This window comes from Trematomus bernacchii, unplaced genomic scaffold, assembly GCF_902827165.1.
Source record: "Trematomus bernacchii unplaced genomic scaffold, fTreBer1.1, whole genome shotgun sequence".
In the NCBI taxonomy this organism is placed as follows: domain Eukaryota; kingdom Metazoa; phylum Chordata; class Actinopteri; order Perciformes; family Nototheniidae; genus Trematomus; species Trematomus bernacchii.
In genome coordinates this window covers 2,378,761-2,404,817 of record NW_022987564.1, presented here as the reverse complement: position 1 = coordinate 2,404,817, position 26,057 = coordinate 2,378,761, and the positions used below count along the sequence as shown (strand labels likewise).

The window sequence follows — 26,057 nt, the reverse complement described above, 5'->3', positions numbered from 1 at the left end:
GTGATGCAGTGTGTCTCATAGTCCCTGTTGGCTGAGAAAATGTTTATGACATGCTGAGTAATTCTTGAGATATGAGAAAGATGGCGTTTTCAAAAATCAGCAGTCATGTACTCCTTTGGTCCCCACACAGGTGAAAGGCTTACAAACAGTTTACAAATGCAGACTGCGCCACTGCTGCGATGTAAAACTCCACATATTGCTAATCTTGTGTTCCAGCAATTCAGATATCTGTTTTGCTGCCATGGCACCAAGTAAATACTGCCTGCGATATGCTTTACCTGCATCCATTCAGCAGATCGTAAAAGGTTTACCTTGACAGACTCAGGTTTCAGTTGCCTCAAGACGAAACCATAAGTCTCCTGGCACTGAATGACAACTTGTAGAGCTGACATATGCTGATTTAAAAATGTAAAGTCATCATATCAAGTGCTCGCCTGATCCTTAGCTATTTTTTTTTACAACCTATTGAAGTTATTTACTGCTCATTGATGTGCTTAAACAGACCTTGTTGGCTCAAACACATCTTAAAGGTCCCCTATTATACTGTTTTTCATCAATATATTATAGGTCTCAGATATATACAAAACATGTGTCTGAAGTGTTTGGCTCGAAACACCAAACAGATCATTGCAGCATCCCATAATCCCCTCTGTTTCAGCCCTGTTTCAAAAGTGCTGATTCTCTGTCTGTTACTTTAGATCAGGGGTGTCAAACTCAAGGCCCGGGGGCCAAATCCGGCCCGCAACTTCATTTTATGTGGCCCGCAAGAGCTTGCAAAGAATATAATATGTTTATTATACGGTTACATGCCGCTTTACAGAAGCACATTGCCAATAATGTCCCACAATGCATCTCATTTTGTGACATGCGCACTGAAGAGACTTGCAATTATTTGCCCTAGACTTCTGCTTTCAGACGTAGTTAATTATGAAGTTATTACCCTATCCGATAATAATCCAATGCAGAGGCAATAATGTAATATAATACATTATTTTATATATTTATATCGTCTTAAAGTTACAACCGGCCCTTTGAGTGCAACCATAATGCTAATGTGGCCCGCGATGACATTTAGTTTGACACCCCTGCTTTAGATGAAAATAAGGAGCCACTTCCCACGCCCCTCTGAGAGATATTTGGTTAAAAAGAACACAATGGTGCTCTAGGAGGAGATTCAGGTGATAAGGTGGGGGGGGTTACCTTGGTTGGTGATTGGCTAATGGTTACACAAGCCAACACATCGTTATGACATCATAAAGTGGCTAAAATCTGATCAGCAAATTTTCAGACAGGTTTTTATATAAATGGATCAGGACAAAAAGTGAGCGGATCTTTTTTCCTGAAACTTTCATAATCTCTTTACACAGAGGGGACACATGTTGATGTAGAAAATACGTGAAAAAGTAGATGTTGCATAATAGGTGACCTTTAAGACATTTTAAGTAACCTCAAGAAAACTGTGTATATTTGGAAACAGCTATTATACTGTGTCAAAAAGGCCACCACAGCCAAATCAACACCTTCTGATCAGTTTTAAAACATCTAATTACAAAATAAATCTGTCACGCCCACGTTCAGCCATTATGCATCTCCAGCCAGAGAAACAACACTAAATCATTTCAGCTGTTTATCATCTCCCTTGTCAGTAACTAACCTTCAATTAATGCGACGAGGGAGCCACAGATTCTAATGCAATTCCATGCAGTCTCCTCAAACATTTTAGCAACCCTCATCTTTTAATTACAGTTGACAAGTGCAAGATATGTGCATACTGTAACCTTGTAGTCTGGCTCCATCTAAGGCAGGCCTTCTTTTCTTTTGAAATTACATTTTGTGTTAAGTTATAATAAGTGAAAATTTGAGCTGCCAACCTGTAGCGCTTCCATCATTGCCCTCATCCTTCCACAGTCAAATCAGAAAATAGCCATTAACTCTAAACGATAGACTCAGCTGGGAGATATTTTCATTCTGATTAGGTGCCGGTGAGTGCTAATGACAGTGGAGGAAACAGACTAGAGTACACGCAATCATTTCATGAGAATGATTGGACCAAAAGCAGTTAGCCCGGCAGGTACAGTAAAAGAAGATGTGATAAATGTTTAACAGCAGAAGAAGAGATCACTTCACATTTTGTTCCTGCTTTGATGCAGTAATTGCCTTATAAATGAGTTATGTAAAAGGTACTCACTCTCCCTCTAGCCAACGTGTGTCAGTATGTTTGTGTACTCATCCACACTGACTGCATCAAGGTCTCAGGTGCTGTTTGAACCACTGACCTTCTCGTTTGAATTTCTGGTTTCCTGCTTAGGCAAGCACAAGCCATGAATCCCACTTTAGCTATATCTTAACATGTTAACAAGCAAATTATGTTCAATTTCGATGTCAAAAACAAATAGCCCAGCAGCCCTATGTGCTGACAAAACTGAACCAAAGAGGTGTAACTCACTTGATTAACTTGAGGCACATAATGTTAAGCTGACTTTTAAAAAGCCAATACCTCCTTCAACTCCAAATCCCATGACCCCAATGAGGGCTGCAGGGGCAATGAGTCCAAACATTTCCGTAGGGTTTGTGTTCCCTCTGCAGTCATTCTGGGAATTAAGTGGCTTGGTTTATTGTATGGCTCCATGACCTCCCTCAATCAACTCTCCTTTCTCCCTCTCTCTCCCCCCTCTCTCTCTAAAGTAACAACCTCTGCCTTGAGTCTGATAGTAAAGGTCTCTCTATAGACACACACGCACACACATACACAAACACAGAAATCTCAGAGGCTATAAAAAGTAAACAGGATTAGCTGGCTATTCCTTGCTCCACTGTAAACGGCCTGTAATGGCAGCACTGCTTCTAAATCCCTCCATCTCTTCCCCCCCCCCCCCCCCTCCCTTTTCTATTAAACATGGAGGTTAATCCTCAACCCCCTCCTGTCTCCAGCGCTGTGGCCCAGGATAAGCTGCCAGAGCTGGGCTGCTGATACTCAGCTCTCCTCTAACAGCCACACAGCTTGGACACAGCACATCCGAGTGTGTGTTTGAGTGTCTGCGTGACGTTTTTTGTGTGTGCATACACGCTTGTGTGTGCGAGGGCGAATGAACGTACAAACATCTATACCTAGATGTCTGTGCGTGCATGTCTGGATGAGGCTGGTTTTTCACATTTTGCCAAATTCAATCAGTCTCTCCCTCCTCTTTTATAGAATCCAATCTCCGCTGGAATAAAAAGCTAACTCTAGAGGACCCTAAAGCAACAAAGTGCACTCAGTGCTGCCCACAACAGCTCCTGACTGAGAGCCACGGGCACAAGTACACTGACCCATACCTTCCGGTCCTCAGCACTTGGTCTAATGGTGGAACTGGGGGGCTGCATGGTGAATCACTAATGGCATACTCTTCACAGATATCACAAATGTCAAAAAAAGTCAATGTGCTTTCCCTCCCAGCCCTCTTTCACTAAACACGGCTCGACCTGCTTGCTGTGGAAACAGCACAAGTCAATACTGTTCATTTTAAAGAGGAGTTACAGGAACAAGAAATAGCGACTGGAACCACCCACTCAGCTTATAGGTCGCAGCCTTTGTTTTTTCCATTTAATGGGAATTAAGGTTCCCCGAGCTTTGTAATAGGTTGCAGACCCCTGTGAAGTAATTCAGGCTTTGAGGGACAGAATAATGAATAACCACATTTACCCACCTGAAGGCCATCACCTTGTTTTGACCCTCTTTACACTTAATAAAAAAAGGGAGGGGAAATGCTTTGTACAACATAGTGTACAGATCACTAGACTTACATGCCAACTGAATATTGGAGGTTTATATCATCAAGCTACAAAGTATATTCAACACTTTTCAGCAACATACTTAATAATAATAATCAAGTTAGTTTTATAGTGCTTCAAAAAGGAACTCAAAAACACTTAACAGAACGAGCACAAGCAACTCCACATTTGGATGGCTTAAATGACTTAATCCACCCAAATGAACATTCAAGCAGCTGTCACTTGGATCCACCCATAAAGTGTAATCTCTCACTTTTTGGCTCTTTTTGTTGTTGTTGCAATATATACCAACTTCTTTGACACAGCTCAAGTACTTTCTGTTTATTGAGTAACAGCAAGTATCTACTATTTATTTCGACAAATGTCCATTTCTATTTCTGGGGTTTTAAATTACTTAAATTAAAAAGTGTCAGGATCTTTGATAAAGCTGTATATGCCAATGTAAATATAAATGTTTCAAATAACAATAACAATGAATCTTACAGTGCATTTCTAGTGCAAAATATCCACATTTGAAGCTATCATTTCTGTCATGTGCACAAATCAGAAGCTAAAGGTTATGAAATCTGGAGCTTCAATGAACTCATTAAAGTTCATTTAAGATAATGGCACAGATAAATTGGCAACTATTATACCATGTTTTGTCGGGAACTGCAATAATTAAGTTTTAGATTTGCTAAAGACAGACTTCTTCACCATAGCAACAGCAGCTAACATGCATGGGTATCGTAGTATTACAGCTATCTAACCAGCAGAACTAATCAAACTAAATCAGAAAAATGTTAAACCTATCTATTCATAAACCTATAGGGACATTTTATTAACCATGTGTGTCTATGTTCAGAATCTCCAGTCCACTACATGACCATTTTCATATTTAATGCAGAGCGTATAAGGACATTTTTCACAGTAATGTAACAGCGATAGGGGAAGACGCATAGCACCTGAGTGCTATATGGAGGTAATGTTTTACACTTAAAGGTTACACAGGGATAGACATCCACATAAGCCCGCAGCTCTTTATTTTAGCTACACTGGTTGTTAATGCATTATTACTAAGTGCATTTTACTCTCTTTTTTCCCTTCTCGCTCTCTTTGTTTTCCCTGACAGCTGACTGCCTTCTCTGTTTGGTTGAACATTTCCTTCCCAAAATCCTCCATTCCTCCCCATCACTTTCAATTTCTGTGACACCTGAAGTTACCCTGCAGTGCTTACTTGGTATCTGCTTAGCTGGCTCCAATTTTTCACCCTTAAAAAAGAGAGAAATTCTCCTCCAAAAAACTACTCGTAGATTCAAGTGTGTAACAACAGTTTTACCAAACACCATCTAATGGCGCATTTCCACTACAGCGCGGAGCGCGGTTTAAGCGTGCCGTGCCGGCCCGTTTTTTGTTGCGTTTCCACTAGGCGTAGTTCCGGCTAGCGGGTACTTTTTCACAGTTTTTCTGGCTCTCCAAAATCGAGGTTCTTTCCGGGTTAACAGCCGGTATGCTAAACTAGTGAGAGTATCGCTGGCAACTACAACAAAATGAACATATTTGACCGTGATTTAATTGTAATACACGTTTTGAAATGATGCCGAAGTAACAACATACTGATAGCGGTTAGTAAAAACCATGAATTAATGCTTTGACAAGTCTGCAGACAGACGGCAGGCGAAAAACCTTTTAAAATGCGTGTTTTCTGAATGTAGATCGGCTAAGCTAATGCAGTATATGCTCCGTCCACACTCACGACAACGGCCTATACAGACATAAATAAACCAGCGACTGTATTCGCCATGACACAGACAGTCTGTGGTTTGTACTTGTTTAACTTTTGTCTAGTTTCTGAACAGATAAGAGGAGCTGTGAGCTCTGAGTGCTAACAGCTAACGGCTGATGTTGGTTTTGTGTTTCGCATTGAAGATGACGTCACAGCTCCGCCTACACTGCGTTACTATAGTTACTATCCCAGTTCCTAAACTGTAATGGAAACGCAGCATAAAGTGAGCCTGGCCTACCAAGGCCTAGCTATACCGTACTAAGCCGTGTGAGGCCCTGCAGTGGAAATGCGCCATAACACTCTCATCATTTAAAGCAATCACTATTCTCATTGGTATTAGTATCATGCACACATGGAGAGAAATGAACAGCCAAAGCTCAAGGGAACATTTTGTGAACACAGCAGTCAAGGAGCTGCGGCATAAGTAGGAATAACAACTGAAAGTGTTAACAAGGTGAAGAGAAGGGTAATGAAAGGAGGAAGAGAAAACTGAAAATAACAATGGAAAATATATCAGAGGGAAAAAAAGCGAGCAAGAAAGTGGTTATTAATATTAAATTGGTTTATGTGTGTATACAACAGAAATAAACAGGTGACTATGTGGGATGTTTTACAATGAATTCATGTGAGTCTGTTGGATGAAGAGGGAGGCTGTGAGAGGAAGGTGAGCTGTCAGGTCTTTGGATGTCCATTAGCACAAAATAAATACAGGAGAATGGGTCAATGTATTAGAACAGGCATTACCCTGAACTGCTAAAAAGCCTTCTTTAATCATGTCAAACACACATTGCAAGCCACGTGAACTATTTATAGAAGCACAGGTTTATGCGCTGCCGGCACAATCACACAGACATAATAATAAGTCTTTATTTTTCTGTTGACGCCTCGTCTCTCTCCCATCACATGGAAGTAGCTCGCTGAACAACCTGACCTTCTCCAAGTTTAAGCGAGTAAAAGAAAAGTTTCACATTGTGGAGAGTGACTGACGATAAACATGTTCTAAGAAAAGCAAGACAGACTGATCAAAACAGCTTCTTATAGCGTGACAATCTTAAACATTGATGGATCTGTTTACTCTGCACACCATTTTTTTTTGTCAGATAAGGAAAACATGCTTGTTGTAAAGTAAGACAACAATATCAAAGACAACCAAGGACAGCCTTAAAAACCTGTTATTTTTTACCGTAAAATCCAACAGATGGGGATGCTATCCAAATCCTACTACTTCAAGTCAACCGCTTACTGACCTGGCCCCTGGTAGTAGCATTGTTAGCCCCCCCCGAGTGCCACAGAGTAACAGGCTTTGCATAGGTGACTCACCGGGTCTTTAGCTTGCTGCGCTAACACGGCGTAGGTGGATATCCTGCTGCAGAGGCATTTGGTGTGGACAGTGGTTGACGCGAGCGTTTGGCAGCCTTCTGTGCCCCAGTTTTCTGCGCCAGCTTCCCTGGAGGTGGGGAGAAGGGGGGTGGAGGGGGGGGGGGGGGTGGCACAGGGGACATAAACAGCGACTGTGAGACAAATACACACAAAACAAGCTGTCAAATGACCAAAACACGTCCATAGGAAATTCCAATACAAAGAAGGGGTGAAAGAGGGACAGAAAGTTTCAGAGGGTGGAGCATCAAGGCTACCAAGTTCACCCATTCACTCTGTAGGTTTAATATGCAGTCATGGCCACACACACGCCAACTCACTGACAGGCTCTTTTACTCCGCTGGCATTAGAAGCCAATGTCACCTCACTTGTTCTTAAGTCCGTGTTTGGCACCCTAAACACTTTCTTTCTCATCTTTGTTCTTGTCTTTTCTCTATTCCAACTCTTGGAAGAAAACCCTAGGAGACTTGAGGCCTTGATGCCAATCGAAAAAGGTTGCATCAGCTAACATTTAACAAAAGACTAGTGCAGCTTAAACGGTTGATGGGGATTGTTTTGCACTAAATGGTCAATTGCTTTGACACGCAACACCTTTCTGGGTAAAACACTGCCTAGAATCACATGCAACCTTGTACACTTTATTACCCCACACGGCCTCCCTTTATTTTCCCCCCTCCCTTCCACTTCCCTTTTTATGCCCTCAATAGAAGGTTGAGAGTAGAGGTCGATCAATACGATTCCAACTGCTCTAATTACCCTGGCAGCTCAAACTACACATTAACCTTATGTTTAACCCTGGATACACTATTCTAGATACCAGAGATAGATAGACACAGTGTGGGAGAGGCGCATTAAGAGCAGCTACACAGGTGTCCTGTTTGGGCCAAAGCTCCATGAGACATGGGTACAGAGGCAACAAGAACTCATCATTTTACAATATGTAAGGAGATCCTATAAACACACTATTTCTGACAAAATCGTTTTGGGTATATCAAATGAGTGACTTCTGTCATTCATTTTGTTCCCTCTGGTTTGAAGTGGGTGGGGCTCAGTTTCGAGAAGGAGGTGTTACATTAAACCATCCGTTCTTAGCACCATTTCAGTGACAATATGATGACATCTCATCTGATGTGGGTTGTTTTGCAACTGGAGTTAAATCTGAGAAAATTCGTACTGCTTCTTGTTTTAAGGAATTGATTTTAAACCTTTTAATAAAACTAATAGGGAAACCATTTTAAATTGTAAAAATATGTTTAAAGTGATTTTGTTTTGTGTCAAACATTTGTTGATTTAGTTATTGCCTATATATATTGTAGAATTTATCCTATTGCTGACAGTGCTGTGCACATGGTTCTTTCCCCACTAATCAATGAGTAAGACCTTAATCATCTCCTCTCAAGCTGATACTGTAGCAATGACCAACAGCACTTTGACAACAACACTGTTGATAGAGAGAAAAGTAACTAACTAAATATGGACTTCAAAATATTGGGTTGCCTAATATTTTGATCAAATCACTGAGTATACTGACAATATATTGGATTTGGTGAATAGTGCATATTTTAGCACCACTTACATCTTGAGGGAAGGAATTTGGTGACAGTTTCCCTCTGAGAAATGATAAGCTGGCTTGTTGCCTTTTGTGTCTTTTGTAACTTGAGAAATAAGACATAATATCTAAAAAAGAATAATACAAAAAACGTGAGCTGCACTATTATGTGGCTAAGTGTACCTTTCATATGGGAAAACCCAACAAGGATAAATATATAATAAAAAAATTCCAAAATAAATACATAAAAAAGAGAAGATTAAAAAAACTTGTCATGGAAAGACATTTTAATCTTTTTTTCTCTACTCTGTATTCAAAGTTCAAATTCAAAGGTTATTACTAATTTCTGACTTTTGTGCTTATATTATTTTAAGAAGTCTGATTTTAACTTGTCATCTAAAGATCAATAAAGTACCTCTTATCTTATCAAAAATCATAAATATATATCAAATGAACAAGTAAGTTGAATTTCTTTTCATCTTGACAAAAACATATATATTCATAATACGGTTTATTCTTCTGTCGATCAAATAACGCCATCAAAATGTTAAAAGAACATTGACAACATTTGACCAGAGCACAACCCAATGCATCACTCAAGACTAAATATACTTCTACTATGACAGGCCGCTCAAACACAATCAGGGTGACATTAGATGACTGTCAATCTTAATTCTCAAAGGTATATCTGAATGTGAAGAAATGCACACACACAAACACACTCGCTTCACAATGTCAGTAATGAGATATGAGGACAGTTCCCTGATGATCATCAACTGCACTGTGACACTTCAAAGACCCGAAATTGAGTCAGAGCAGACATCTTGACAGGAAGCAACATGGTGCGCAGATTTGTGTGTTTCTTTGTGCGACAAAGAAGGTGAATGAGAGAATACATGCACTTGTTAACTATTTAAATAAATCTTCCAAGATGTGTACATTAAGGTTTTTCAGGTAAGATGTATTTTTCTTATTTTTCTAAAAACACGTACATGTGGAATCAATTGAGCTTACAATAATTCATACAGTGAACCATTAAAATAAATAATGTACTGTATATTTTGTGTGCAGAGTCCCAAAAGATGTCAAGTAAAGTTTTAACAAATAGAAAAGCAAAGCCATCTGTACTCTGACTACACATGCATTTATGATTGTATGCCACATGAGCAAATGTGACGTACTGAATTATGCATGTTGATTGATGTAAAATACGGAAAATGCACATTTGAAAGTATGCACGTCACTTATTTATTCACACAAATGATCTAACTACATGAAACAAGGACAGACACATCAAGTAGTCAATGTCAGTCTGACAGCAAAAGAGGAAGTTTGGATAATGAGAAACAGTCTGACAGCTCACAACAGGGGGGTGGCTAAAGATAACACCAGAAATACAACTAATCTCTGACCTCGTTGTTTAGCTGCTGAATTTCAAACAACAATTGACCCTTATCTTGCTGGGTTTCATTATTGATGTCTTTCAGCAAAATGTCAGCTTTGACTTTTATATAGTTATCTTGCACTCACAAAGTTGGATCTTTGATATTGCAGACAACGCTTTCTGATACACACGACTGCTGCAGACCCAGCTGGGCTCTATAACTACAATATTATCAGTGTCGCTAAGCTGGCAAGGAAAGATTAAAAGGACATAACTTTTGTTTTCAGTTTTTGTTTTAGTTGAATTAGCCGGGAGTTGCTGCCGACTACTCTTATCAAGGAAAACAGAACCCAGATGTATAAACAGGTGAACAACTATATGTCTATAGCCCAGGGATCCCGAGAGATATCAACGTGGCATTATCCAAACAAATGTTGAGATGGGTAAATGTATTTAACACCATCATGTTTGCTGGCATTGCATTATTCGATGCATCTGTTGTTTGGTTTTGACTTTGACAAAAAGTAAGGTTTTATTTTATGGATGCTAGAGTTGGTTTTTATTTTGACAGGTAGTTATCCCTCAGTGCACATGGGGATTACACAGGTTGGCCTGATCGACCTGAGCCATAATCAAATATATAGATTCAACATGAATGAGGGTCTACAGGAATGCTCTGCGAGGCTGTACTGAAGAACAGCACGGTTCTGAGAATAATGCTAATGTTGGCATGCTAACCGGCTACCATTAAAAAAGCTAAAATGCTTCTTATTTGAAGGTGTGATTTTTGACATGTCCATAATTTTAGCAAAGAGATAAGGAACATTTAAGGGTTTTCTTTGGTCATTTGACAAGTAAAGAAATTACGTGATAGTGTCAGTTGTTTAGCTTTAGTTGTAGCTTGTCATAGTTCAGAGTGGCAGGAAGTCGAAATTAGCAAGCTAGCTAAATAACCTGCTAGGTAATTAGCTAGCTTGCCAATTCCACTATTCTTTCATGCTACATAGGCTACAGCATATGAGCCAACAAAGTTGAAACTAATCATACGCTGGAAAGGCCTTCCAGTGCTGTGACGAGTTTGAATGAAGCATACAGTTGTAACATTTAACTTATTTACTCTGGTTCTCTATGCTTTTCAATGTTATTTACTTAGTCGTTATTCAAAAACTTCACGCCAGTCGGTTTATAAAGAAGTTAAGCAGCTGCTTCTTTGATTTCAACTCCTGCTGCTATTGATTTTCCTAATATATTTTGTCATCTTAGCATTATAAAACTAGCTTATTAGCACAAACACAAAGCACAGCTGGGTTTGAAGTGAATGTCATACGTTTTGCGGGTAGTCTATTTGGTCTTTGTGCAAAAATATTGGACATTTTTAGATTTGACCCGAGGAACATTTTAGTGGTCAAATATGTACAAATGAATCCAGTGGAAACATGAATGAGTGTGCCATAGCAATCCACCAATTAGCTGAAAAAATAATTTATGATGCGGTAATACAGTGCTAAAGCATCATACTTCAACAGTTTGCCTACAAATATACTGTCCAATTGGTTTCCTCACCGTTTGTAGAAAGATGTTGCAACTGTTAAGAAAAATAAGAAAAAGACTTCCTGAGCAACAGCATAAAGTGACCTTTTGTGTCCACTGAGAACGAATTGGCACCAACCCTTGACTGAAAGGGCAATGCTATGAAAGCCAATTGCACCCTGTTTAGAAAAAAAAAAAGGTTAAACATGCTTTGAATTCTTAAGTTGACGGGCTTGATGCAGGGATTTGAGCTGCATGGAGGTAACGTCAGTGTAAAAGCTACCCTCCATCCTAGCACATAAAATATGGGGCCAATGTTTCTCATCCAAACTGGCAAAGATGACATGATATCTGTAAGGTAGAGGGACACTGACAGACACTAAGCCTTGTGATAGGAGCTGATGTGCTGCATTTAGGCAACGTTTAAATTGTCACTGTTAAGTATTTGAACCAATTTTACATGGGAAAATGTTGTTCTACATAGCTGTCATTGATGTAATAGGGATTAACATTATCAGCTAATTTCAGCTGCTGGCAAACACTGTCAAAACTGATTCATGAGACGACCGTGGCCAAAAAATACAGTTTAGTAGTAAAATAGCACACTCTGTCCATTGCTCATTGCTGGTAAAATGTGCCATCAGATTTGTGTGTAGTTGTGTCATCAGTGGCCAGAAGTGCAGGCAGTAAAAGCTATTACACAGAAGATCAAAAAATGCGTGGGGGGATAAAGCAAACAGCAATAAATGCAAAGAGATGAAGGCATTGAGGGATGACAACATAATTTCACACATTGATGGAAATCAATAGCATGTAAATCACAAAGCTTATCCTCATTACATAGAATGCACTTTCAAGTCAATCTGCTGTTATGTCTTTAGAAGTTAGAGGTATCAAGTTGAATATGCAGTGCATGATATTGTGAAGCCATTAAGCAATTTGCTGCATGTACTCCATGATGTTTTTATATGCTTTAAAAAAGAGAACTGTGGCTAGTCAATGTCTAAAACAGAGTGAGAGATAGTGACGCACATTGAAACAGAGAGCTAATGAGTCATATACTGTACAGAAAGGGCTATTGGAAAGGAGAGGGCTTGTTGTAGTAGAGAGGGATTTTAAGGATCATGGAGGTAAGTGGCCTCAAGTGGACACAGCTGCAATGGTTAAAGCCTACCACCAGCATCAATGGCACACTAAGGCCAGTAGTATGCTCGGTCATGTTTTAAATAAATAAAAACATTTCTCCATCTTTTCTCTAAAATTAAGCATTAAAAGGAAATGTAAGAATGCAAAAATAACACATATTTCAGTATTTTAAGCCCCCATTGGTACACCCAAAATGATGTTTTTTCTTAGTTTGCCTGGTAGACCTTTCTTTTGTTCTTGATTAACGTCTCCGTGTTAAGGTGGGGTGATGTGTAGCTTTATAACTCTGAAGTCTATAGTTCCTACATTTAATATCGCACAGTCACACATGCATAAAATGAACATTCGGCTCCAGTTTGCTATTATTATTCTATTGTGCATAGTGGCTCTGTGACCCTGTCATGAACTATTAAGCACTTGATAGGAACAGAGCTGTTGTTAATGCTTTTAATGGAAGACAGGTCAAAATGACTGCTGTCCAAAAAGGCCTATTTACATCAGACCTTCAAGAGCAGAGGTTTAACCAGAAACAAATAAGTGAGAAACTCTGAAAAAGGTTTATATAAGCATCCTTTTCATTATCTTCCAACACTTCTAAGGTGATTGAGTTTGAGCCACGAGGTACAGTATTAATTGCTATCACTTTACAGTACACTTAATTAGATATATATGTAAAGATTCACACCCACACTGGTCATCTGGTGGCTTGGCTATCTGTGAAATGCTACGGAATGGGTTTTAATTAAGCCAAATAATGTAATTTGTCATACTTCTATCTGTATTTCCTTGATTTGCTGAAGATTAATTATCATGTTTCAAATGATACAAAAGAAACAATGTTTTTTCTTTTCATTTTTGAAATTATAATTCTTAAAGTAACAATTGTTAATAACTAAATCTCAGTCCATCTTTTGAATATAAATGTCAAAACACAGCCTAATGGAGGCATCCGATAGTGTCCAAAAGTACGTTTTTTCATCTCTCAATAATTGAATCAGTGGACTTATTAGACTCGCTTTAACAGATTGCACTGTTGAATATCTTTTTTGAGAAGAGGAATAAGGAATATAGTTTCCTGATTGACACCTCGGAAATAAAAATGGAAAGAGTGTGAAAAAAACATCTATTCCAGTTGATGGAATACATTCTGGTGAATATTGCATCCCCGCCCGCCAGGGAGCCAGAATGCACATTCACCAGAGTCAGCGCACATTGGCCTTTTACTCAGTGCAGCTGGAAAGCACTGAAGCAAATCTTCACATGATAAAAATCATCTGTACTTGCTCAACCTTTCATAGCACCTATTATGCAGTGCTGACCATCCCACATTGACACAATACTCGCCACAATGTAGGCGTGTGTCTGCATTCCATCGCATGCTTGTGTCTGCATGCATAAATGTATTTGACCCAGATATTAACTATGTAACATCTAAGCTTTCCTCCGTTCAACTAACTGATGTAAAGACGGGCTTTATAACCACAAGAACATGCTGTGAGATTATATGAGGCTTGCTGTGAAGTTTATGTGCAAAACCGTACTGCTTAAGATTTTAAATGTTATCCTTTTAGTGGTAACTCAAACATGACATCTTTTTTGATGCGAGTCCCATGTGTTATGGAATGATTCTGGAAACAAATAAAAGGTTTTCTCTCACCAGAATACATTCATAATGATTGTGGCTGTATAAAATGTATATTAAAAAAAAAACGAGAATGAATTAGTTTTCACAAGGCCAAAGATGTGAACACTTATTAGTTGTAAAGCAGAGTACGGTAGCGCTTTGCAAAAGTAACTCAGAAATAATAATAGTAGTTCACTGACTTTTGAAATGCAACTTGAATAAATATTTAATAGAGAAAAATAACTGTCCTTGCTTAATCTTACTTGTCTCTCTTGTAGCTCATGTCGTGACAAAGTTGTATAAAAACCTCACTTCATGCTTCTTTCAATCTCGTGCGAGGATGCTTTGTTATTGACCTCCACCTCCCCGATCTGCTCTCTGGCATGGCACTGGGCTAATTTATAAGCTTCTTTGCTAGGATTATCTTTCTTCCTGGTGTGCAAGTTAGTGAGCAAACAGGAAAAGCACAGATACAGATTTCAGCTACAGCCGTACTGACTGCCTGCATTTCCAGTGACACGGCGCATGGCTAGGAAGAAAGTAGCTCCTGCAGAAAATGGATTATTAATCATGATCTTAAGAAAACTCTGAAAGGGATTTTATTATGTTGTTTTTTTGCAACCCAGCTTTTTTTTATTTTGTATATATATCTCGTAAAATTGTTATTTCCTCTCGTCAGGGGCTCAAAGAGCACACTTCGGGCCCATGGGACAACTCTGAATTTCACAAAGCACTTACCCAGTGCCCTCTCAGCCTACTTGCAGGTGCACACAAAAAAAGAGGATAATGTGCGAGTCAACAAGCTAAGCATAAGGCAAATAGAACACTTGACTCAGGTTACATGATCTTGTAAGCGAGAAATTGCTGTGCTGATTCAGGCGGGAGATCTTAACAAAACAGCTTCAAAATTACAGGGAATAGATTTTAAAAGGGGAGTTAGATGTTACTTACCCAGTTGTTCAAAAACTGCTAATGTCCAACAACAAGAAGGCGATATATTCCAACTGAAGACTTATTTTTTCTCTACTTCTAATCTAAGCTTCAAATGCTAACCACTACAAATGCCTAACATCATCCAGGGGAAGAAGAGGCAGTTCTAAAACTATCCCTGGCTGTACAGTAATATACAGTAAACCATTCCACTCCCCCGGTCACATGATGACGCAATCAATAAACATAATGCATGACGTAAAAAAAGTCTAACCTAACAACGTGCTTTACATAACCTCATCACCCAATCAAGAAAGGAGAACTTTTCTTAAGAGCAAGCAGCCCACACTCATCCGTAGAGTCCGGTAGCAGAGATAAATCATATCTAAAGTTCAGATCTGACTGCTTAGATCTGATCTCAACAGCTATTTAAAGCAGCCAAAGTGCCCTTAAGCTAACTGTCCTTAACAAGAACTCGAGTATTGTGCTCTGAGAATCGAAGGTACCACGTGAAGGCGCTCTCCAAGGACTGTTGTGAAGGGGGAATGAGCAGAGAGCCGGTCCACGTCTGTAACGCCCAATGGAGGCAGAGCCCTCATAAGCCCTACTGGCCGACTCGCTGTTTGACACAGTCTTGATCCCCTCTGCTCTGTCAGATGGGAAAGTGGAGCAAGCCCTGTCAGCTATCCACACACCCCCCCCCCCCCCTTCCCTCCTTCTGGTGTCTGTGCCGTTAAGTGTGTTAGTGTGTGGACGTTTCCGAGCGTGTCTCTTTGACGACACAGAGGAAATATACACAAGTAACAAGAAAGTTGAAGCTATTTCAGATAGGGAGAGACAAGGGCCAACTAACACTTTAAACATAACATTACAATAGAGACATGTTATATAAATGGAATATTTTAGCACATTTTAGTTGGTCTTGTATAATGTACTTGTCATAGGTACTGGTGCTATTTTAAGGCTGAACTGTATGCTGTAACCCCAGGGATAACACGGCCTGTATAGCATTCATGCATTTTTCTATACCAAATTGACAGGTCAAGTGCATCTGGTGCTCGGCTGTAGGTTTCTCATCTCATGCTATGGCTACTGACTTGAGGCTACATTTCTCGCTACTACCATACATACTAAGTGGATTGTTAAGTATTCAAGAAGGTGAAAAATGCACACTGAATTTATGTAGGGTATTCTCTTCATTCATTTATCGGCTTGTTTGCTACACAGGAGAGTAATCGATGGCATATAAATGGCCATTACGCTGCCACAAGAATGATAAAAGTATCATACACTTGGCTAAGGTCAGACCTTGTCGCTATGCCTTTTTGTGAAATGAATGTGATTACATTTTGGCCAGATTTGTGTCCAGCTAGTACTTGGCAGTGTACAGATGAAATATTCCTTTGACTTTTGACTTTTTATTTAAGGTTGAAATCTTTCTCGGTGCCAAAGCCAATAGCAGTGCCAGATCAGTCGGAGCCCGGAGCAAGCGTCAATCTACCGTGTCAGATCAGGGACGTTAAAGGTACTTGTGCTGCACACCAGGCTGTCATTACTGTATGGCGGTGGGGGCAGGGTGGGGTTCCCAGGTCTTTAACCACTGATCCCCGAACAAGCAGAAGACCAATGGGGATTAGAGATAGGATTAAGTGACCCTCACCCTTTCAAAGGTTTACTGTCATGCATCCATCTAAAGTGTATATGTATTCATCTCTAACTACTGGAATATTGCTAAGCATGCTTTCAATGGAGATTGCTCAATTGTCTGCCTATAATGCATTTGAGCTTTGTCCTTGTGTTGCTTCTAAGCTTATTTGAAAGTAAATATATAATGCATAGTGCATTGTATATTTCATGCATGCCAGCATAAATCGGTTTGTCCTGATTCAAAAAGCAGCAGCTATAGAATCAGTGTAGCACATGTGAGTATGGTATATATACAATGTATAATGCAAAATACATAACATAATACCGCACTGTACATTGAGTTGGTGTATATCAGTGGGGCTTCAGCCAGACATCCTATACGGACTTGGAGTGAGGGTCAGAGCGCGGAGATGCCAGAGGCAAGGTCAGCAAACACGCAGCAGAACATCATCATTTCCCATGGAGGAGAGTGAGAGTTATTGAGGTATGGCAGAAAGATGAAAGAGAGACGCATTGGAGGAATAACCCAATCAAGATTCAAGGTAGAAATGTCTTCCTACAGACATGCTCAGAACACGTGTACATCTTTTATTCAGGGTCACCTTCTTTGCTTCCAATAACCTGGGCTCCTGTTTTCAAAACTTGTAAAACTTTTATGCGAGCTAAACATATCAGTACGTATTCGCGCCGGCAAGGCAACTGAATGAGAGTAGGAGTCGGGCACATAGGGGGGAAGACAGGGAGGCATGGCAGGCGCAGCAATTTGGATGGGCAGATGGTGTCGACATATGGGCCTGTTAGGGGCAAAATAAATAAATAAACACTCACACATAAATACTGAGATGAACTGTGAGTGCCACAAACTGTTGGCCAACTTAGCCAGCTCAGAAAGAGCGTAAATGGGAGAGAGTTGACACTGAAATTGTTTGCAGATTTCAAAATATACGATTACTGCTTGAAGAAAAAAAACGTGCACACAGATAATTGTGTGGGATGACAGTAGGCTTGAGAGATGTAAGCCTCTGATCTCCAAGTGAGTACACATTACACAGACATTATAATAATTAACGGAGAAAGATACAGGAGACAATCTTTTTTTTCTTTTTCTTATGTGGGTGCTTCTGTGTGAACTGAATAAAGTGTTCATATACAGGGGAAAGGTTAAAAGTTGTGTTCACGTCTCCGAGCTGAACTTCTGTTCTCCTGCTGTCTGGTTCAGCTGCTGCTGTGTTCACCCTTCCTCCGGATTGCTATCTATACATTCTCCACCTCTTCTCCACCTCCCGCTCAACCTCAAAGCCTGTGGCTGAGTTAGAGAGACAGCCAGGTTGAGGTGATATCCTACAGCAAACAATCCGCTGCTTTGTAGAACATGTTCTCTGCCCATATCAACTGCACACCCAGCTTTAGTCACGATCTGCTGCCCAGCAAAAGGAAGCGAATGGAGAACTGTATGTACTGTATACATGCTATATTTCTGTGCCTTTCTGTCCTTACTTTTGCTTGTTTATACCCTTGATTTACATACTGTATAAATTGCCAATACTTGGATTTAAGTAGCAAGGAAAGAATATCAAAATCAGAGTAGTTTGCGATGAATAGTTTCTTTTTTGTCCAGCCAACACTCTGAAAAACATCTGTGCAAGAAACAGCATGCTCCAATGAGCTCATACTGTTAACACATAAGTCTCTGGATTAGCCCAACATGTAAACACACATCCTCAATATGACTGTTGAGCAGCGATGAGAAAAGATGGGAGCTTAAAATAGACTTAAAAAATAATCACAATCAATTATAATAACTGGAACATTCATGTTTATCGCTTGTAATTTCAGTGGAAGTCAAACTAACTAGGTCCTGGTGAGTGTGTAGGCTTTGTGTGTGAAAGCTTTGAACCATCTGCGTGTACTCCCTGCCGTGTATGTATGCAAACATATTACTTTATTCCTGGCAAACACATTTGGATGTTTTCCACATTCCTTCCCACTCTGAGTATGAATGGTTGATAGACATCGCTGCCACCTTGCCACTTTATATTCTGTTTGGCTCTCTGCCCTGGTAGCGTCTGCAAATTTAATTTGATTGCAGTTGTAATCTGCCGGCCAGTTAATTGACTTTGCCGAGCTTTGTTCCTCTCCCACCTTGATGAAGAGGTGTAGTTTGATAAGTTACAGAATGTCTTATACTCTCCTGTGAACCTTGGGCCCCATTGTGTGCTTTGGTCACTGGGGAGTGCTGTTCTAGAGCAAGAAGACCTACTGTATAATGTGATCCTGATGGGGAAGCTGAGCTGACCAAAATGTTTCGTCATCCATCTTGTTGTCACTGTAGAAAGTTTCCTTTTGTATCTGTCAAATCGAGCTCTTGAAAATCAAATTATATTTGGAGGCAGAGTAATGCCACCTGTATGGCATGTTTAAATCAACTTGAAAATCCAACACTCGACAAATCAATCTCCACTCAAGATCCACTCAAGTGTTCTGGAGCTGCTAAACGTATTTCTTCATCAGCAGATAGTGGTTGCTCGGTTGTCATTGAACTCTACAGAGTTTAAACTCTTTCGGGGAACTATCCATGGATACTCAGCAAACCTAATCTGCTAATAAGGAACATGTGATACACTCTAAAGCTCGAGCGAGAAAGAACTTCTCAGGTGGAAATGTCGTCTTCAAATGCTAACTTTTATTAAATGTTACTGCAAAATGTTTACTTCAACAGTCTATTTCTGTCCAAACAATATCCTATCCAGTACATATGTTTCTGGTTATATTAAGGCATAATTGTAAAAATCAATTCTTACTTAAAGCATGTGACAAGATGTGTCATTATAATCATAATATCAAAATGATTTATTGACCTAAACGTAACAACATGTGTAGCGTTGCCAGTGAATGTCATCCATTAACTCTAAAACGAGAGGTATATCACTGTATTTTGTAGGAGAAAGGGTTGCATCTGTTAAGCTTTACTGGCATGGGTAGAAGATATGGGCCATTTAAACATATCAAAGTCAAAGTGTATTGAGACCATGACATGGTACCAAACCCTAGCTTAATGGTCCTGAACCAGTTTTACTTTGTTTTCGACAGAAAGAGTAATTACTTGGTGGGTTAATGGTTAACAGTGAAATCAATAGTGCTGGTTTACATCATGTAGTTCACCAGATTTGCCACATACATCAATGAGTCAGTGGCCTACATGGACAAATGAGAGGAAACCCATTCGGACAAAAAATGAAGGCTTCAGGTCACTGGCGGTAAAAAAAAACAAGGCTGTTGAAATTAAGCCAAATTTCCACAGTTCGGAATTGCGAATTAAATCTCCAACATGGTTTTGCGTTAAGGAAAACATAAAAGAAAGCTTGTAACAAAATAAAAACGTCTCCAGTGAGGCGTTCTGAGTGATGTTACTTGTGAATTCTTATCAACACAGAGAGAATGGTGTTTGTTCTCATTGACTAATTTAATGAACACTAACACAGGGAACTTCATTAGACTGTTTTCACTTCATTAATGAAATTAATCTGACTGGGCATGAGCACACACAGCACCACACACGCCGACAGACACATGCTCTGCTGCACTGTACTCTCTCACATGCACACATCAAAATCATTTAGAGTAACTTACGGGTTGCCATAGTCCCAGACAATGCACTGTGGATCTGATGTACCCTGCAAGATACAGGGTGGGGGGCGGGAAAAAGAGAAGATAAGCGGTTATTGCCAGTCGAGAGGATGAGTGAGAGAGGGAGGCAGCATGAAGACGGAATGGCTTTTTGCAAGAGGAGAAAGAGTGATGCTGCATGGGCGATGGAGAGAGGTAAACAGACAATGAAAGAGAAGGATTGAGACAAACGGTTGGAGGGAAGGATGGAGAAAGAGTCATTGTCATGTGACGGAGCAGCAAATAGCTGCTGCTGCAAAAAGAGAGAAGGTGTGTGAGCAATGAATTAGGAAGAGTTGGAGACAAACAAAAAGTAATTTCATGGACAATAATACACAGCAAGTTGGGGTCATAAACATCCAGTAGTGGAAAGGCAGTCACATTCTTTACCAAAGTACAACCACAGCGTGAAGTAGTAAAGTAAACGTCAACAACAATAAAGCCGTAAAATGCACTGTAAGCATAACAACTATTGAGACCAACTGGTAAGTAAAGTAAAGTACTTCATAAAAAACATGTGAAAACAACATTCTGATTTCAGTCTAAAAAGGATGGTGATTGGTCACACAGCTCATTCTTAATCCATCCACTCACTGGATCCAAAAGCCAATCGCTTTGGTCGAGGGTCCGGGGAATCATCTGGAATTCGGAGCTCAGTCACGCGTGGTTGAGGAGGAAGACTCCCAAAGACTCAATCAGTGAATCAATCACAGGATCAATGTCTTTAACCGACTGATCACAACTTGTTCCACTGGTGATCTCGCCATTGATTTGTTTTTTTAAAGAAACATATGAACCTTACGAACCTGCACGCCTCATTTGGTATAAGGATTGGATAGTGATTTGTTTCAGGTGAACTTTGTGGGTGTTACGTCTGGATTCTGGTTCTCACATCGATTCCTGAATCAAAAGCATTCATTGTATCATACTGGTACAGTCTAAGAGAAACAGCTGATGTTTTCTACGTCCTTTTTCAGACCGCTTGTGTGACTACATCGGGTTCATAAACTGAGATGCACTTCTCCCACTGATGCAGAGGCAACTGGATCCCTCTCTGTCCCAGTCTGTTGGTCCTCACTGAGTCCTGCGCTAAGCCCTTTGCCTTTGAGCTCCCCCTTATGGTAAAGGGGATTATAGCAGTAAATCCACAGCCACACTGTTCTGTTCAGCATAAAATGGATGAGAAGACTCATCACAGTCTGAGAAAGAATTGAGAAAATGACCTCTATTTGAGTAAAGAGCTTAACGAAGGTTTTCTCGATATCAACACTGTCTAAATGAGAAAGAGACACATTCAAGTCTAAACTATGATTTATTCCCCTAAAGGCAAGGTCATCCCTCCTTCTCTGACTACTTCGTAACTGATCTCCCATGAATCAGCGAGTCCTGGGGGTCTCTGCATGGCTGGACTTGAGAGGACGGGATGATACAAGGTTTATATACACTGGATCAGAGGCTGGGCGACACAGATTGATGGATGACAGCGCTTTGTTCTGCCTCGTGCGCAGACCGCCACCATCGCCGACATTAGATGTCCCCGGGCGTGTATTAGCGTAGCGGGCTCTGTTAGCATACAACTATCAATCAGCGTGCATCGTGCCCAGCTGTACGATGCTGCGGGAGTGACATCCATGTACTCCCATAATGTCTGCTTCCTCTTTAGTGCCGATACGTTGCATAATGACAGCGTCTGCTCGACTGACGCCACTCAAAGGGAGAGCTGTGTGTCTGAGTCCAGCAGCTGCACGGTAATAAACAGCTCTGTCCTTTTACTCTCAAAAGGAACAGCTACTTCCTTCAAGGTATTTACATCTACAAGTGGTATCCATTTGAAGAAAAACAAATCCTAATGCATATTGGCTGGGAATATGTTGATCTGATCAGATGAAAGGAGCAACAGTAAAAGACCTCACTGGCTCAGGGAATCTTAAAAGCCACTTAATATCAAAGATTATAGATTCAGGAGATGAAATGGAGTAACCTGCATGATGCTTTTTGACTGATGAAAGTAAGCTAGATTACACTTAAATGACCAGAGAGGCTTGAGGCTGATGTTTGGAAAGCTAACCAGATCTGCCTTTTATAATTTAAAGGCTATTTGAAGGATAGCTAGAGGAGTCCACTGGTCTACTGAGGGCTAACAGAGAGGTCTGGCCTTCTGCTTCTTACTCGACATTAAAGAAACACACACCCACACTTTAACAACAGGGAAATGTGTGAGGAGTCTGGAGCAGATGTCCTGTCAGTGAAGACATGACCGTGAACAGAGACCCCTACACTCCCCTTTGAGAAGGAAGCCTGAGGCAGCGGTTTATACGGCACTGCTTCAGTAGCCGGGTGTTTCTGCACTGGCCAAGGTCGAAGTCAACTGCAGCTTATGACCAGGACAAAAGACTCTGCTCTCTTTCACTTCCATGCCCTCTCTGGTTCTTAAATAGCAGTTCTGCATGTTATGCCTAATGAAGTTCCGACTTAGCTGAGCACCACTGAACATATAGGTTACACTGCCTTTAAAGTAAAAACACTTGAATGTGAAACAACGTTTTCAGTACAGTTTGCCTCGATCCAATTATTTTCAATGTCTTTCTCTCCTAAATGAGAAGATTGCTAACTTGCATACCTTAGCTTAGCATGAAAAAGGGGGATCAGTTAGAGTAAGCATGCTAGCTAGGCTAACCGGCTTTGATCCATATTTAAATGTGCACTGTGTAGGATTTAGTGGCATCTAGCTATGATGTATGTTGCAAATGACAACCAACTGAATACCCCAACTCTCCTCCTTACAAGCATGTCGGAGAATATAGAGAAGCATTCAGGTGACGTAAAAACGCAGACCATCCCTAGAATCAGAATTGGTTTAATACGGCTACTGAAATGCAAGCAACTCAATTTATTATGGGATCCACATTTCTGCAAATAAATCCTCCTGAATCCCAGACACTGCTTGGTTCAACAAACAGACATAAGAGTGAAATTGATCTCCTCATTTAACTCTCGGGAAGAAGGATAATTAGCGTATATGCCAAAATGTCATAAAACTCCTTTAATCATTCTAGCCCTTCAGTGCAATAATACAAAAACAAACTATTTTGGATATAAAAAAACATTGTTCTTTTATTTCGCCTTTAAGAGATGCAAAAACCCTAATTAATTTGAAGTAGCAATTATGGATATGAGGAGTGGTTGCATTTCTAATGAAACCAAATTAATATTATGCTAATCACTTGAATCCCTCTACACTGTCATTTAGTTTTTGTTGTGGAAGAGATATCCATTTTCTAAAGTAGAATTATTAATAATTTTTTTTTTATATCACTTTAGTCAATTATTGATCTATGCTGTATTTTATTTTTACCCTAGACAAACTTTTTTTAAATCCTGCATCATAAAATAGGAACTTTCCACTTACCAGGCAGGAAGGCCTTAATAAAAGACACTATTCAGGAGTTGAATGGGAGATATTGGATTGACCATTCATGTTGCTTGACATATACAAAGTGCCTGTGTTGCAACAGTTATCACAATACGTATTTAAATATGACTAAATAGTACGCCATTTAGCCAAACAGGTATGTCTTGCTAATACTGGTATAAAGTATGCATATGTGCATCCCTGCCCTGCACTGTACTGCCTGTAGGAAAAGTGTCTGTCCACAGGGTGCCTCTGGTTAAAAGAACAGAGCAGCATGCTTGGATCAGCATCAAGAAATTATCCTCTTAAGAGAGAAGGGACCCGTGGTATCTCTTCTTAAAAAGCAGAATAATAGGAAGATAAAATAAAGAGAATTGCCATAATTGAATAATGATTTAGTGGTTTAAAGCAGGGGGATGGAGTGGCGGGGGATGGAGAATGAACGCAAAGTCATTTAAATGAAGCACTTTGCAATAAAGTTGACCCTCAGGTCCTGGCGAACTATAGGAATAAAACTGATTTCATTGAAAATTCAAAATAAATTTGTATGAATGTGTGTCGTCTGGAGAGAGCTATTAAATATTCAACATTGTTTTCAAAACTGTGCCCACCTTTGCAAACAAGAACTGCTAATGAAACCAACATCTTATTGAGGTCATGATGAGAGCCTCTAATTAAACTTGCACTTAGTCCTTTCCACTGAAGACACCCCGCGAGTCGTTTATAATAACCCGCGGTAATATAAACTGAATATGCACCGGGAGACACTGTGAAATAAGGAAGTCAAAAAGGTTTGCATTTATTCAGGCAATTCAACGAGCACTATGGCACTTTATAGCATGCGGCACTTTATTTCTCATCTGAACTCATGGGTCAGCTGGGAGAGAAGGAATCCTTTATAGCCTTCAACACATCTATTTTTCTTGCTCAATATACAAGTATCTAACAAAAAATGCAAACTGTTGCCTGGGAAAGATAACTTGTTTTCTGGTGGTTTTGGAAAGTTGACATGAGGGAAATATAAGAGTCATGTTCTCTTCTCTCAAATAACGATATTTTGAAATGATCTAGATGAACAGAGAGGGATTTGTATCGCATGAAAATACATAAAACAGTAAAGACCTTATTGCAGGTTAAACTGAGAGATACAAAATACACATTTATTAATCTTAAAAAAGTAACTTACATTGAAAAGTGGTGATAGCTCCACCACCACCATGGGCTTGCTGGGTTGTGGTTCCGGTCGTACTGTCACTGTAAGGATCTTTGAGTTAATCACAGCAGGGGCGCTGCAAAGACACAATAAAGTTTATTATTCAACTGTACCACACATTCAAATTTGGATTTGAATTGTTTCCCTGATTTTGAATGAACAAAATAAATGCTGGTGAGCTGCTTTTATCTGCTGTTTTTCATTAGAAAAATACACATGCATGAATGCAATCTGACTCAGAAACATAGCTTTAGTTGGTTTTTGAGTGTGTTTGCAAAAATAAATACATACATAAATAATAAAACCTAGAAATAAAAACCGAATGAGAAAGTGAGAAAGGGAGAAAGCCGGGGCCAGAGCTAGCACTTAAAAAAAACTGACCACTGGACCTATTAGCATTCAGCAGAGCTACAGGGAGAAAAGGATTTTAACAGCTCATCCACAAACAAGAGCACTGACCTGAAAAAAGGAGCCCAGGGCTTTCACAAACACCGTATCACAGTGGCTGTTTGACAACGTCCTTGTTTCGTTTTAACTTATATGTTTGCATGTTCTATAAGTTTTAGAACCCAATAAGCCCGCTCGCATTTGAGGCACACTGTAGACTTCCAAAAATACATTGACGACGCAAAAGAAAGGAACACACATCAATGGAGATGCAAGACATTTGTCTGATAACTAGGCCAATACAAAAAGAGGTGGAAAATAGACATCATGAGAGAGGAAACAGGTAGAATTGAAATGTTGGAACCAGATAGAGAAATGAATAGACAGAAGAAAGGGCACAGAGAAGTACTCACTTTGGTGCGGGTAAGATGGTGCCCAACGTCCTGTACAAGATGGCTCCGATGACATAGTACATTGGAGAATCTGACTCCAGTTCTGTCTCTGAAACACAGGAAGATGTGCAACGGATCAGCCCAAATAGAGGCAATGGTTTGCTTAAAAACGTCTTCAAAAATCACATTAAACAATCCATCTATCCACCAATTAAAGGTTGTTCTGTATACCACTTTTCATCGTGTGCAAGGAAAGGGGTTGCT

At 39.9% G+C, this 26,057-nt stretch overlaps 1 protein-coding gene across 1 annotated transcript in view; it reads right to left on the bottom strand.

Annotated features, from left to right (window-relative positions):
- Positions 1–26,057, bottom strand: part of adgrb2 (adhesion G protein-coupled receptor B2) — a 205,936-nt gene that overhangs the window by 48,636 nt on the left and 131,243 nt on the right. Inside the window, exons 14-17 of the mRNA XM_034124811.1 lie at positions 25,815–25,902; positions 24,988–25,090; positions 20,354–20,397; positions 6,857–6,983 (exon numbers count right to left, since the gene is read on the bottom strand). Of these exons, the coding sequence (XP_033980702.1) occupies positions 6,857–6,983; positions 20,354–20,397; positions 24,988–25,090; positions 25,815–25,902 (362 nt within the window). The remainder of the gene's footprint in view (positions 1–6,856; positions 6,984–20,353; positions 20,398–24,987; positions 25,091–25,814; positions 25,903–26,057) is intronic.